At 50.6% G+C, this 13,419-nt stretch overlaps 1 protein-coding gene and 1 pseudogene across 1 annotated transcript; both read right to left on the bottom strand.

Annotated features, from left to right (window-relative positions):
• Positions 1-669: 669 nt before the first annotated feature.
• On the bottom strand, positions 670-2,467 carry LOC117092506 (interferon lambda-2). Its single transcript, XM_033226159.1, has 6 exons — positions 2,285-2,467; positions 2,005-2,186; positions 1,634-1,711; positions 1,228-1,377; positions 1,039-1,122; positions 670-945 (listed from the first exon to the last, which is right to left on the bottom strand). Exons 1-6 carry the CDS (start codon positions 2,292-2,294, stop codon positions 847-849), a joined length of 603 nt encoding a protein of 200 aa, XP_033082050.1. The 5' UTR covers positions 2,295-2,467; the 3' UTR covers positions 670-846.
• Positions 2,468-4,925: 2,458 nt separating this feature from the next.
• On the bottom strand, positions 4,926-6,539 carry LOC117093546 (annotated as a pseudogene).
• Positions 6,540-13,419: the final 6,880 nt, after the last annotated feature.

The following is a 13,419-nucleotide window of genomic DNA, read 5'->3' as shown; positions in this document are numbered from 1 at the left end:
TTGTCTTCCACTGTCATGAGGGATAGAATACATTATGTATTATGCCTCAGATCTCAGGTCCTGGGGAAGCAGTGGGAGGGGCACCTGCAGTCCATCCGCAGGAGTGACTCTTCCTAAAGAGCAAGGGCATAGGTTAGCCCCCAGCAGAAGGGGTGCAAGTTAGACCACTCCAGTGAGATTAGAGGATGGCTGATAACAGGATAGTGGAGATTAACTCCCGGGAGGATGTCAGAGGACCCTCTGCTGCAGGAGGACACAAATCAGCCCCTATAGTAGGAGCACGAGATAGCCCACTGCAGGGAGGGTGGAGGTTAGCCCAGTGAGAGGAGTGGAGGTCCCTTTCAGCAGAGTCAGCTCAGGATGGACGCACAGCCAGGAGGAGGCAGGAACCTTAGTCCTACAGCAGCAAGGAACAGTGATCTGCCGACAATGTGACTGACCCTGGAACGAGTTTCTCTTCAGAGCCCCCAGGAAGAGCCCAGCAGCAATGCTTGGATTCCAGCCTGTGAGTCCTACAGGAGAGAAACCGGCCAGGGCCAGCGAGCCTCTGACCTGTAGACTCCCTGCTCATCAAGTGTGTCTTTGGAAGATGCTACTTTTAGCGTTGTTATGGCAGCAACGCAAAGGAAATACACACCAACACACACACACCCAGTCCCACGTCATGGGTGTCTTTTCCTCATTGTTTATTTCAACAAGGGTTATAAAACGTAGAAAAATAAACATTTTCCTGGAGGTGAGTTGGGTTTACACACACAAATACATAAATAGCGATTGGGTGGCAATAAATTAAGACAAGCGGTTAATTGATAAATAAAATCTCAGCTTGCATGACCGGTGGGAGAGTCAAACACACAGGTCCCCGCTGGCGACACATTTCAGGTCCCGCGTGAGGAGGCGGAAGAGGTTGAAGGTGACAGAGGCCTCGAGGCAGCCAGGGGACTCCTGTAGGGAGGAGGGGATGGGTCAGGGGCTGTCCAGGGTCTGGGCTCCTAGTGGCTCCCCAGACCCCAGTCCCTCTCTTCCCGGGTCACTCACCTTTTCTGGGGCCTCCTGGAGCCGGTGCAGCCAGTGGTGGAGGCGGCCCCGGGGCCTGGGCCCTGCCGTCGGCTGAGGCTGGATCTGTGGGCAGAGGAGAGCCGTGTGTGAGGCAGGGCCTGGGCCACCACAGGGGAAGGACGCTGCTCAGAGCCCACAGACCTGGGTGCCCGGACCCCGAGGACTCACACAGGCCCGGAGCTGGGAGAGGATGTGGTGCAGGGTGTGAAGGGGCTGGTCCAAGACATCCACCAGGGCCGAGTCAGCATCTGCGGCGGCCTCCAGAACCTTCAGCGTCAGGGCCAGCTCAGCCTCCAAAGCCACGGGGCGCTCCCTCACCTGGGGAGAGGTGAGAAAGAACAGGTGAGGGGGCAGGTGAGGGGAACAGGTCGGGGAGGAGGATAGAGAGGAACAAGTGAAGGTGACAGGCACAGGGGAGAGGGCACAGCCAGTGTAGTCAGGTGGGAGCAGAGGGAAGGGGGAGCAGGGGTGGGGAGAGGAGCGAGAGACCAGGGAGAAGGAGAAGGTGAAGGGGCCACTACAGCCAGGTGAACGGGGTCGGGAGGGCAGGCGTGGGCCTGACTCCCCCTCTCACCTGCAGCTGCCTCAGGTCCCAGGTCCTGGGGAGGAGGCGGGAGTGGCACTTGCAGTCCTTCAGCAGAAGCGACTCTTCCTAGACAGCAAAGGCACAGGTTAGCCCCAGCAGGAGGGTTGGAGGTTAGACCACTCTGGTGGGCTTGGAGGATGGCTGACAACAGGATAGGGGAGGTTAACTGCTAGGGGGATGGTAGAGGACCCTCTTCTACAGGAAAACATGAGTCAGTCCCTGCAGTAGGAGCATGAGATAGCCCACTGCAGGGAGGGTGGAGGCTAGCCCAGTGAAGGAAGCTGGGAGTAGGAAAGCATGGTGACCCTTGGAGTGGGGGTAGAGGCTAGCCCATGGCAAGAGGGCAGGGGGAGACTCACTAAGGCATCTTTGGCCCTCTTAAAGGCCTGCAGCTCCTGTGGAGACAGGGACTTGAACTGGGCTATGTGGCAGCCCCTTGCATCCGGGAGAGCCCTGCCAAGCCTGACGACAGGAACTGCTCCAGTCACAGTCAGCACTGCGGCCATCAGCACCAGCACTGGCATGCAGCCCCCGGCCATGTCTGTGTCACAGAGAGAAAGGGAGCTGAGGGGATGGAGAGGCTGCCCCCTGAGGGCAGGGGCTGCAGGAGCTGAGCACGGACAGAGATGTGGGACTCACCTAGTTTCATTCCTGATCTCTGGTCTTTGTCAGCAGAAGAAACACTCTGAGGCCGTCACCCGGGGTCCGTTTGGGTCTTGTTTGGAGTCTCTGTTCTTTTCCGTCCGCTCTTCTGGATCTCAGACTGTGTCCTGGCCTCGACTCTTTCTGTCAGTTTTGAGCTCTGTCTGAGATGTAACTCCTGCCTGAGCTCCATGGGGCGGCTTTTATCCCTGACAGAAGGGCAGTCCCAGCTGATGTGGGAAAAGTGAAAACACAACCTCAGGTAAGACATCGGCCACCAGGGGAGCCCCGGGCTGGGAAAGCCCAGAGCAGGGCAGGGCCAGTGAGCCAGGTGAGCAGCTGTAGGGAAAGAGAAACTGATGGAGACTCAGGGATTACCTACAGGAAGGTGTGTTCCCGAGAGGATCCCACCTGCTCTGCTCTTGTTGGTGTAGTTTAAGACAGGGTCTCACTCTGTCACTAGAGTGCACTCTACTGGGGGTAGAGTATGACATGACTGCAAACATAGCAATGAATGGACAGCCACCCGGTAATATTGCTCCTAGTATTCTCCGAAGAAGCCTATGCTATTACTCCCAATATCGCAGGGAGAGTACAGCTCTTCTGTGATATTGTTCCTAGTATCCGGAAGGGGAGAAGATGATAATAATTCGCAGGCTGTGTTCACCCGCCCTGTGATATTGTTATTAATATCCTGGAAGGGAGAGGATGATATTACACTCTGTACAGCAGGAGGCGTACACCCAGCCTGGGATATTGTTCCTCATATCCATAGCTCACTGCAGCCTCAAACTCCTGGGCTCAAGCGATCCTCCTCATCCAGCCTATTAAAGTGCTGAGATTACAGGCCTGAGCCACCACTCCTGGTCAATATATATACATACATATTTTTTGAGACAGGGTCACGTTCGGTCACCCAGGCTGGAGTCCAGTGGTGCAATCTAGGCTCACTCCAACCTCCACCTCCTGGGTTCAAGCAGTTCTCTTGCCTCAGCCTCCCAAGTAGCTGGGATTACAGGCACGTACCACCATTCCCAGCTAATTTTTATATTTTTAGTAGAGGCGGCAGCTCACCAATTGGCCAGGCTAGTCTCAAACTCCTGACATCAAGTGATCTGTCTCGGCCTCCCAAATTGCTGGGATTGCAGGCATGAGCCACTGTGCCCAGTGGCCTTTCTTTCTTTCTTTTTGAGACGGAGTCTTGCTCTGTCACCCAGGCTGGAGTACAGTGGCACCATCTAGGCTCACTGCAACCTCTACATCCTGGGTTCAAGAGATTCTCCTGCCTCAGCCTCCTGAGTAGCTGGCATTACAGGCATGTGCCACCTTGCCCAGCTAATTTCTGTATTTTTAAAAGAGACAAGGGTTCACCATGCTGGCCAGGCTGGTCTCGAACTCCTGACCTCGTGATCCACCTTCTTCGGCCTCCCAAAGTGCTGGAATTACAGGCATGAGCCACCCAGCCCGGCCAAGGCCAATATTTCTTAATTGCCCAGGCAAGGAAGGACTCAGGAATATGAGACGCTGCTCAAGAATTGAGGTGTGATGAAGGAGTTGAAGGACACCACATGGGTGCTGTTTTTCTTAGGGAAGTTCAGGCAGTGATCAAGAGCATGGGTCTTAGAGCTGAAGGGTCTGGGGTTCAAACCTGGTTCTGACCCTCACTAGTCGTGTGAGCTTGGCAAGGAGGGGTGCATTCAGCAACACAGATTGTTAATGCACAGATTTGGAGAAAAAAATTAATAGCACAATTGTTTTTTTCTATTTATGTGAGTGATTATTTAATGGAATCCACTCATTAAGGCCATGCCAGGACTTCAGCTGGAGAGTTTAAAACGTGATCTCAATGTACACTATTCCTCCACAAGGCAAGTATACTAACCTATCCTACAGGTGAGGAAATATAGGCCCAGAAAAGTAATTTGCCCTGAATTACACTGTAATTAACTGGCAGGGTCAGAACCGAAACTCAGGCCACCTGAGTCCCTGGCTCAGCCTCTTTTTTTTTTTTTTGCTGTAAGGCGTCTCTTACAATCATCATACGGAAAACAACCAATGCAATGAAAACACTCTTTAATAACTGGCAATACATTTAAACCAGGAGACAGAATAGCAAATACACAGGAATTTCACAAATACAAACAACACACATTATGGAATCCAAAGAACCACAGTCAGTTAAGGACTCTTGGGCCTTTCACTACCAAATCCCTCATGGGTTGGTGTCCCTTAGATGCCTGATCCAACAGTCACGCATTCACAGAATCTCAAAGATGGCTGTGGGGCTACAAATCCGGGGTTAGGACCTGGTGTTGGCGGTGTCCTGGTAACCACACAAGGAGGAACTGGTCCCTGTTGCCTGGGGTCAGCGACAGTTTCCAGACCTCAAGTCTCTTTCTGTCATAGCAATCTTTGGAGGGTCATACAATACACCCCGAGCAAATATCGCTGCTTCCTGGAGAACTGCACTCTCTTCCCTGTAGAAGGACCTACTCATCTTGTATCTGAGACAGTGGACCCAAGTCAGGCTCAAAGCTGCAAACAAGTTCTCGTGCCTCAGCACCCATTGGCTGAGAGCCTTGCCTGGTCACTCCAATGGGCGACAAGAGCCGCTTTCGGCAGCCAATGGCGTGAAGGTTTAGGTGGTGCCGGAGGGGGCGGGTCGGAGGCAAGGCCTCCAGCGCTCAGCCTGCCTGAGCTCCCACGTGAGCAGGCGCAGGAGGTTGAAGACCACGCTGACTTCGCGACACCGAGGTGAGTCCTGGAGCCCAGGAGGGAGCGCAGCGGGGCTAAGCCAGGCTCTTCCCTCCCAAGAAGACCCATCCAGTCCCGCCGCTCCCAGCCTCAGTGTCAACCTCGCCCGATCCTCCCTGCAGGCTAACCCTGTATTGCCTGCTGCACTCACAGCTCTCCGCGGTTTATGTCGCCTCCTCGGGGCCCCGGGGACCTTCCTGGAGGAGCCTGGCCGTGCCATCTCGAGCTGGAGGTGGGACACGAGGCAAATGGAGAAGGCGAAGAACGGAGCCCCCCTCTGCATCTGCCCGTGGCCCTGCCAGCCACAGACCCGAGCCTGGATTTGTGGACACCCAGAGGACCCGAATCGGGTCTGGATCGGGTTTTCCGCTAAGCGGGGCAGATTCGCACAGCGCTGGGACTCGCCGTGGGCCTGAGGATGCAGAGAAGCTGGCGAGGGCGAGGGGCGGCGGGGCGCGGCCTGGGCGTCCGCGATGCTCCTGGCCACGTGGCGGAGCCGAGCCGGCGTTAGAGGGATCGCTCCCGGGCCGTGCCTCCCCCGCCCGCTTCCGGGCATCACCGACGGCCGCGGGGGATCCCTCCTGGGGCGAAGGAACAGTTGCGCCGCCCCCAGCTCAGCGACTCTTCCTCCTGCGGAACAAGCGGCGCTTATCGCGTATGGCTGGAGCCCCTCGCCAGGGCTCCTAACCTCTGCACGGTCTGGGATTCCTGGACATGGTTGGGGACTGGCCGCGTAAGGTCGTGTCTGACGTATACTGAACCAGGGAGCTCCCCGAATGCGTGAACGGAGGCTGAATTGCACCCCGCGCTCCCCTGGCAAAGCCCTGCGCCCCCGACCTGGAGCTGAGTCTGCCTGGCAGGGCGCCCTTCAGTGACTGACCCTGAGCCTGCGTTCGCGCTGACGACTGGGACTGCGGGGGGTCTCGTGGTGGGAATTGTGGGTGCTGACATGCGAGAGGCGCCTGCTGGGCGCTAGGACGCAGGACCCCTCGGGACAGGGACGGGTTTGTGGGAATCCGGCGGGGCCAGTGTACCGGGGGCGCAGAGGCTGGGCGGTCACTCACGTAGCGGACCCTCAGCCCCTTGACCGCCGCCAGCGTCCGGGGCTCCAGCGAGCGGTAGCGTGAGAGCAGGCAGCGCCTGGGGGTCGCCGCGCCCACCGTGCACAGGACCCACAGTCCCGCGGCCACCGCGGCCCAGACACTCTCTGCTCTCTGCTCCAGGCCGCATCTCTGCTCCTGAAGGATGTCAGGGAAGCCAAAGAGAGGGTCCCGCGTGTCCAGTCTCCCGCCTTGGGTTAGGCTCACAGGGGAGGCGCAGCACACACAGGAGGAGAGAGAGAGCGGGAGCCGGCCGCCTCCTCGCCTTGGCCTCTGCCCTCACTCCTCCCTGCAGTGCACCCTCTGTGCCTCGTGCTGCAGCAGGTGTTGCCGTCCACTGTCCCCTGGGAGGTGTCCAGAGCAGTCTCCACCTGGGCAACAGTGCCTCGACGGTCCATGGTGGCTTTTATGTGCAGGGCTGAGAAAGGGTTTGCAGTTGGTCCCTGTCCTGGACAAGATTTCAGAACGTTATTGCTGGCCCCAGGCCTCTGGGATCTCAGTTGGGGTGTGAGGACTTTAACCCACCTTGGGCCTGTGCCAGGGATGGCTGGCCTCCAACTCTCTATCCTGAGCCAACTGCTTGTGTCTGTTTTCTGGACATCTGTTTGTCTTTCTTTGCCTCTGTCTGATCTCTCTTCTGTACTCTAGGAATGAACCGAGACACTTCTTCCTTCTCTTTGAAGCTACAGGCTTGGCAGAGCTACCAAATCATTTAAATGGCTGCCCTCAGGTGTTCACACCTGGCTTTCCAATGCTGTCTGCTTCCTCTTTCTCTGCTTCCTCATTACATTTCTGTTTGTCCCTGTCTTTGTATCTTTCTTTTCCTTGTCAATGAATGAGAAGAGTCACACTCTGTAAAAAAAACACTTGAAGAGACTTATTCTGAGCCAAATATGAGTGACCAATGGCCTGTGACACAGCCCCCAGGAGATTCTGAGAACCATGTGCCCAAGGTTGTCGGGCCACAACTTTTTTTTTCCTTTTTTTTCTTGACAGGGAGTCTCGCTGTATCGCCCAGGCTGGAGTGCACTGGCACGAACTTGGCTCACCGCAACCACAACCTCCCAGGTTCAAGTGATTCTCCTGCCTCAGCCTCCTGTGTAGTTGGAACTACAGGCATGTGCCACCATGCTAACTTTTGCCTTTTTAGTACAGACGGGGTTTCACCATGTTGGCCAGGCAGGTATCAAGTTTCTGACCTCAGGTGATCTGCCCACCTCGGCCTCACAAAGTGCTGGGATTGCAGGCATGAGCCGCCACGCCTGGCCCACAACTTGGTTTTATACACTTTAGGGAGACATAAGGCATCAATCAATACACGTAAGATGTACATTAGTTCCATCCAGAAAGGCAGGACAAGTGGAAGCCAGGGTGTGCTTCCAAGTCATAGGGGTATTCAAAGAGTTTCTGATGGGCGATTGGTTGAATTATTATCAATAGAAAGGAATGTCTGGTTACCATAATGGGTTGTGGAGACCAAGGAAGGAAGGAAGGGAAGAAAATGCAGAGATCTTGTGCACTCTTTACCCAGTTTCCCCCAATGGTAAGATCTTACAAACCTCCAGTCCAATACCACAACCAGGATACTGATATTGATACAATCCACCTATCTTATTCAGATATCCTGTTTCACTTGCATTGAGTGTGTGTGCAGATGAAGCCTCCAGATAGCTGGCTTCAGAGAAAATAGATTGTAATTTCTAATCTTTTTTTTTTTTTTTTTTTTGAGACGGAGTCTTGCTCTGTCGCCCAGGCTGGAGTGCAGTGGCCGGATCTCAGCTCACTGCAAGCTCCGCCTCCCGGGTTCACGCTATTCTCCTGCCTCAGCCTCCGGAGTAGCTGGGACTACAGGCGCCCGCCACCTCGCCCGGCTAGTTTTTTTTTGTATTTTTTTAGTAGAGACGGGGTTTCACCGTGTTAGCCAGGAGGGTCTCGATCTCCTGACCTCGTGATCCGCCCGTCTCGGCCTCCCAAAGTGCTGGGATTACAGGCTTGAGCCACCGCGCCCGGCCGATTGTAATTTCTAAAAAATCAGACTTAAAGGTCTCTTGTATTGGTAATTCCAAAAGGAAGGAGGCTATGACCAGGCATGTCCCACACCCCCTTGCAATTATGGCCCGAACTGGTTTTTCAGGTTAACTTTGGAATGCCCTTGGCGGAGAGGACAGGGTCCATTCAGATGGTTGCAGGGGGCCTTAGAATTTTATTTTTGGCTTACACCCTGAATACTCCCCCTTCTTTTCTGTTTTGTTTCTTTTCTTTCTTCTTTTTTAGAGACAGGGCCTCACTGTCTCTGGGCCCAGGCTGGAGTGTAGTGGTAAGATGACACTTCACTGTAACCTCAGTCCTGTGGGCTGCAAGGCTCTTCCTGCTTCAGCTTTGAGTAGTCCCTAAGTAGCTGGAGCTGCCGGCACCCACCACCATGCCCGGATAATTCTTCTTTTTTATTTTTATTTTTGTAGAGATAGGGGTCTCACTGTGTTGCCCAGGCTGGTCTTAAATTCCTGGCCTCAAGCTGTCATCCCACCTTGGCCTCTCAGAGCACTGGGATTACAGGCGTGGGCCACTGCACCTGGCCCCCTCTCTCTGGTTTTTGTTCATCTGTGTCTCAGAGGAGCTGTCTCTGGTTTTCATATTATTATATGAATATAATATTTATTCATTTGCCACTGAATAAAGCATTGTTAGTTTGCTGTTGAAAATTGGAATTACAGACATGTTTTTCTCAACTACTGTTAATAATAAATATATATATATATATATATATATTTATAGCTAATATATACTCAGCACTTCCTGGTTCCATTCTAAGCTCTTCTCATGTAAATATCTGTTTTTTTTCCCCTCCCCAGCAACTGTTAGGTAGTTGACTGCTTATTGGCTGACATTTTATAGATGAAAGAATGTGGCACAGAGAGGTTATGAATGAAACACGAGATCATACAGCTTGTAGGTGTGAAATGGGGATTTGATCCCAGACTCCCTGGGTTATTGTTGGCAATGCTCTGACATCTCTCATCTGTATGACTGATCTATCCCATACAGAATAGCCTGCATATGTTTTTTGTTTGTTTTGAGATACAGTCTTGCTCTGTCCCCAGGCTGGAGTGCCTGTGGTATGATCACAGCTCGCTGCAGCCTCAACCTCCTGGGCTCAAGCGATCCTCCCATGTAGCTGGGACTACAGGCATGCACCACCACGCCAGCTAGTTTTTAAGTTTTTTGTAGAGACAGGATCTCAGTATGTTGCCCAGGCTGGTCCAAACTCTTGGCCTCAAGCGATCCTCCTGCCTTGGCCTCCCAAAGTGTTGGGATTACAGGTGTGAGCCACTGCACCCAGCCCTAGGTATGTTTTGAGTAAGTCAGGCACGCTTCCTACTTGAGACCACTTTGAATTAATTCTAATTAGATTTATAAATATTGATAATGAAGGGTAACTAGTGACTTTTTCATGGTTATATGTCTTCCTCAGCATGGATATGAGAAAATTGTTTTATGGTTTGCCAGTGTATATTTTCCTATTCAAAGGCATAGAGGTTTTAAGAACCAGCAAAACCTGGCCAACATGGTGAAAGCCCGTCTCTACTAAAAATACAAAAATTAGCCAGTCAGGTGGCACGTGCCTGTAATCCCAGCTACTCAGGAGGCTGAGGCAGGAGAACTGCCTGGACCAGGGAGGGGGAGGTTTCAATGAGTTGAGATTGTGCCACTGCACTCCAGCCTGGGTGACAGAGCAAGACTCTGTCTCAAAAAAAAAAAAAAAAAAAAAAAAAAAAAAAAAATTTCACAAAGTGTCCATGGACTATACTTTCCAAGCTTCTATCACCTCTCCTCAATCTTTCCTGGGATCCCCCATTTCAGTTGGGGAGCTAACTAGTTTTGGGAAGATGATTTAACCCCCTCCCCATCCTTGGGATGGGGTATGTGATCTGGCTATAGCCATTTACATCAGTTTGTCTTCCTAGCCGCAGTGATTAAGTTTGTGGTGGGCTTGTGACCTAATCCAGTTCAATCACAATGATCCTCAGTTCTGAACATCTTGGGAAAAAGATGCTTTTTTTTTTTTTTTTTTTTTAATCTACTGAAGAAAAATAAAACCTGAAGCCTGAAGCCTGGGAGGCTGCTAGACCCATCTTGGATTTACAAGAGTAAACAGGCTTTCATCAGCATAAGGGAGACCTGAAATATTTAAAAGCAAACAAGCAAACAAACTGAGGCTGGGCACGGTGGCTCACGCCTGTAATCCCAGAACTTTGGGAGGCTGAGGCAGGCAGATCACCTTAGGTTAGGAGTTTGAGACCAGCCTGGCCAACATGGTGAAACCCCATCTCTACTAAAAATACAAAAATTAGCCAGGCACGGTGATATGCACCTGTAATCCCAGCTACTCAGGGGGCTGAGGCAGAAGAGTTGCTTGAACCCTAGAGGCGGAGGTTGCAGTGAGCTGAGATCATGTCACTGCACTCCAGCCTGTGTGACAGAGTGAGGCTCCATCTCAAACAAACAAACAAAAAACCAACTGGGAGGTTACTGATGTCTTAAGCTGCTAGATCAAACTTAACCTGAAGCCTCACCACTAACCCTAGGCTTCTCAGTTTTGTTAGCTCATAAATTCTCCATTGTTCAAGCCAGCATGAGTTGAGTTTTTGGTTATTTACCACCCAAAGGGTCCTAACTGATAGATACCATGAGGCTGTAATAAAATTATATATGTCTCCAAAGACTGAAGAACTAGAAGGAAAATTAGTAATGGCAGGAAGAATGGAGGGCCATGGATTGGTTGGAGGAAAGTGCCAGATGCAAATTATTGGCAATCAGTGATCCAGCTCTGAACGCCACAGTGCAGGTTATTTGCAACAAAAAATTAAATTTAATGCTGTCCCAGTAGAAAGGTGTCTTGTGATCCACTGCTTGAGACCTCTATTCTGTTACAAACACTACTTTGGGAATTTAAGAAATAACAAAAAGCTTTGGAGAACATTTATGTGTGAGTATAACTCAATAATGATCTAGGAACTGGATCACTCATACATTGCTGGTGGGAATGGAAAACTGGTGTAGCCATTCTGAAACACAGTTCGGCAGTTTCCTGTAAAAGTAAATATGCAACTCCTAGTCAGCCCAGAACGGTATGCCTGGACTTTTATTCCAGAGAAATGGAAACTTATGTCCATGCAATAATATAGTTATATTTGCTTTGCAAATGTTCATAGCAACTTTATTTGTAATAACCCAAACTAGAAAGCCCAGTTGTCCTCCAAAAGGTGTGTGGTTACACAGATTCTGGCAAATATATACCATCAAATAGGAATGAACTATTGATATATGCAACAAGTTGGATGAGTATCCAGAGAATTATGCTGAGTAAAAAAAGCCCATCCCAGAAGGTTACATACTACACATATATTATATATATAATACAAACAATTATATAAAATATATATAATACAAAAATTATATATATATATATTTTTAAATTGAGAGTCTCGCCCTGTCACCTAGGCTGGAGTACAGTTGCAAAATCGTGGCTCACTGCAGCCTTGACCTCTTGGACTCAAGCAATCCTCTCACTTCAGCCTCCAGAGTAGCTGAGACCACAGGCACATGCTGTGAGCGGCAAGCCAGCCAGGTGCTGAGGCAAGAGGCTGAAGGCACAAGCTGTTCCAGTATAATAAAGAAGATAATTACAATAAGAAAAGTTATACTAGAAATAGGATATAGATATGATTATATATGAATATTATCAATCATTAGTTTGTAGTATTACTCTGTTTTATTATTATAATAATTTCCGTTTTATTATTATAATAATTTCTGTTTTATAAGTATAACCTAAGAGCAACCAGACCATACAGAGTCAGGAGCTAAAGGGACACTGTGAGAGGCGACCAAAAGACAAGAGTGTGAGCCCTCTGTCACACCCGGATAAGGGCCACTTGAGGGCTCCTTGGTCTAGCAGTAGCACCAGTGCCTGGGAAGGCACCCGTTACTTAGCAGACCGGGAAAGGGAGTCTCCCTTTCCCTGGGGGAGTTGGTGAACACTCTGCTCCAACAGCTTTTGTGGGGGCCTGACATCATCCAGGCCTGCCCGCAGTCATCTGGAGGCTTAAATGTCTCCCTGTGGTGCTGTGCTTCAGTGGTCACGTTCCTTGTCCATTTTCATGTTCCGCCTGTACACCTGGCTCCTCTAAGTTCTTAGAAGATAGCAGTAACAGAATTAGTGAAATTATTAAGGTCTTTGATCTTTCTGATAAGTGCATGGAAAAAATGCTGACGTATGCTGTCCTCCCTCTCCGCCTTGGCTACCAAAAAGGAAAAGGCATCCTGTCACGTGGACACGTGACTCACGTGACCTTATCAATCACTTGAGATGACTCATACTCCTTACCCTGCCCCCTTACCTTGTATACAATAAATAGCAGTGTGTCCAGGCATTTGAGGCCACCACCAGACTCTGCACATTGGTGGCACTGGTCCCCTGGGCCCAGTTGTCTTTCCTTCTATTTCTTTGTCTCGTGTCTTTATTTTCCTATGATCTCTCATCTCTGCACACAAAGAAAAAACCCACAGGCCCAGTAGGGCTGGACCCTACAACATGCCACCGTGCCTGGCTAATTTTTATACTTTTTGTAGAGACAGGGTCTCCCTATATTGTCCAGGCTGGTCTTGAATTCCTGAGCTCTAAGTGATCCTCTCACCTCAGCCTTCCAAAGTGCTGGGACTACAGGTATGAGTCACTGCACCTGGGCTATATAACATTTTTCAAATGAGAAAAATTTGAAAGTGGAGGATAAATTAGTTGTTGCAAGGAGTTAGGGAAAGATGGTGGAAGGAGGAAGGTGGGTGTGGTTATAAAAAAGGGTCGAGCACGCGGCTCACACCTGTAATCCCAGCACTTTGGGAGGCCAAGGCGGGCAGATCCCGAGGTCAGGAGATTGAGACCATCCTGGCTAACATGGTGAAACCCCATCTCTACTAAAAAAAAAAAAAAAAAAAAAAATGCAAAAAATTAGCCAGGTATGGTGGTGGGCATCTATAGTCCCAGCTACTCAGGAGGCTGAGGCAGAAGAGTGGTGTGAACCTGGGAGGCAGAGCTTGCAGTGAGCTGAGATTGCGCCGCTGCACTCCAGCCTGGCGACAGAGAAAAAAAAAAAAAAACAAAACCATGGCCCCAAGGGCGTTCTTAGTGATGGAACTCTTCTGTCTTTACTGTGGTGCATACATGAACCTATGCATGTGATGAAATTATATAACTAAATTGCATACAGTGAACTGTAT

The sequence above is a fragment of the Trachypithecus francoisi genome, unplaced genomic scaffold (assembly GCF_009764315.1).
Source record: "Trachypithecus francoisi isolate TF-2019V2 unplaced genomic scaffold, Tfra_2.0 Lachesis_group12, whole genome shotgun sequence".
NCBI lineage: Eukaryota > Metazoa > Chordata > Mammalia > Primates > Cercopithecidae > Trachypithecus > Trachypithecus francoisi.
The sequence above is the reverse complement of the archived record's forward strand: the minus strand, read 5'-3'. Positions and strand labels throughout refer to the sequence as shown.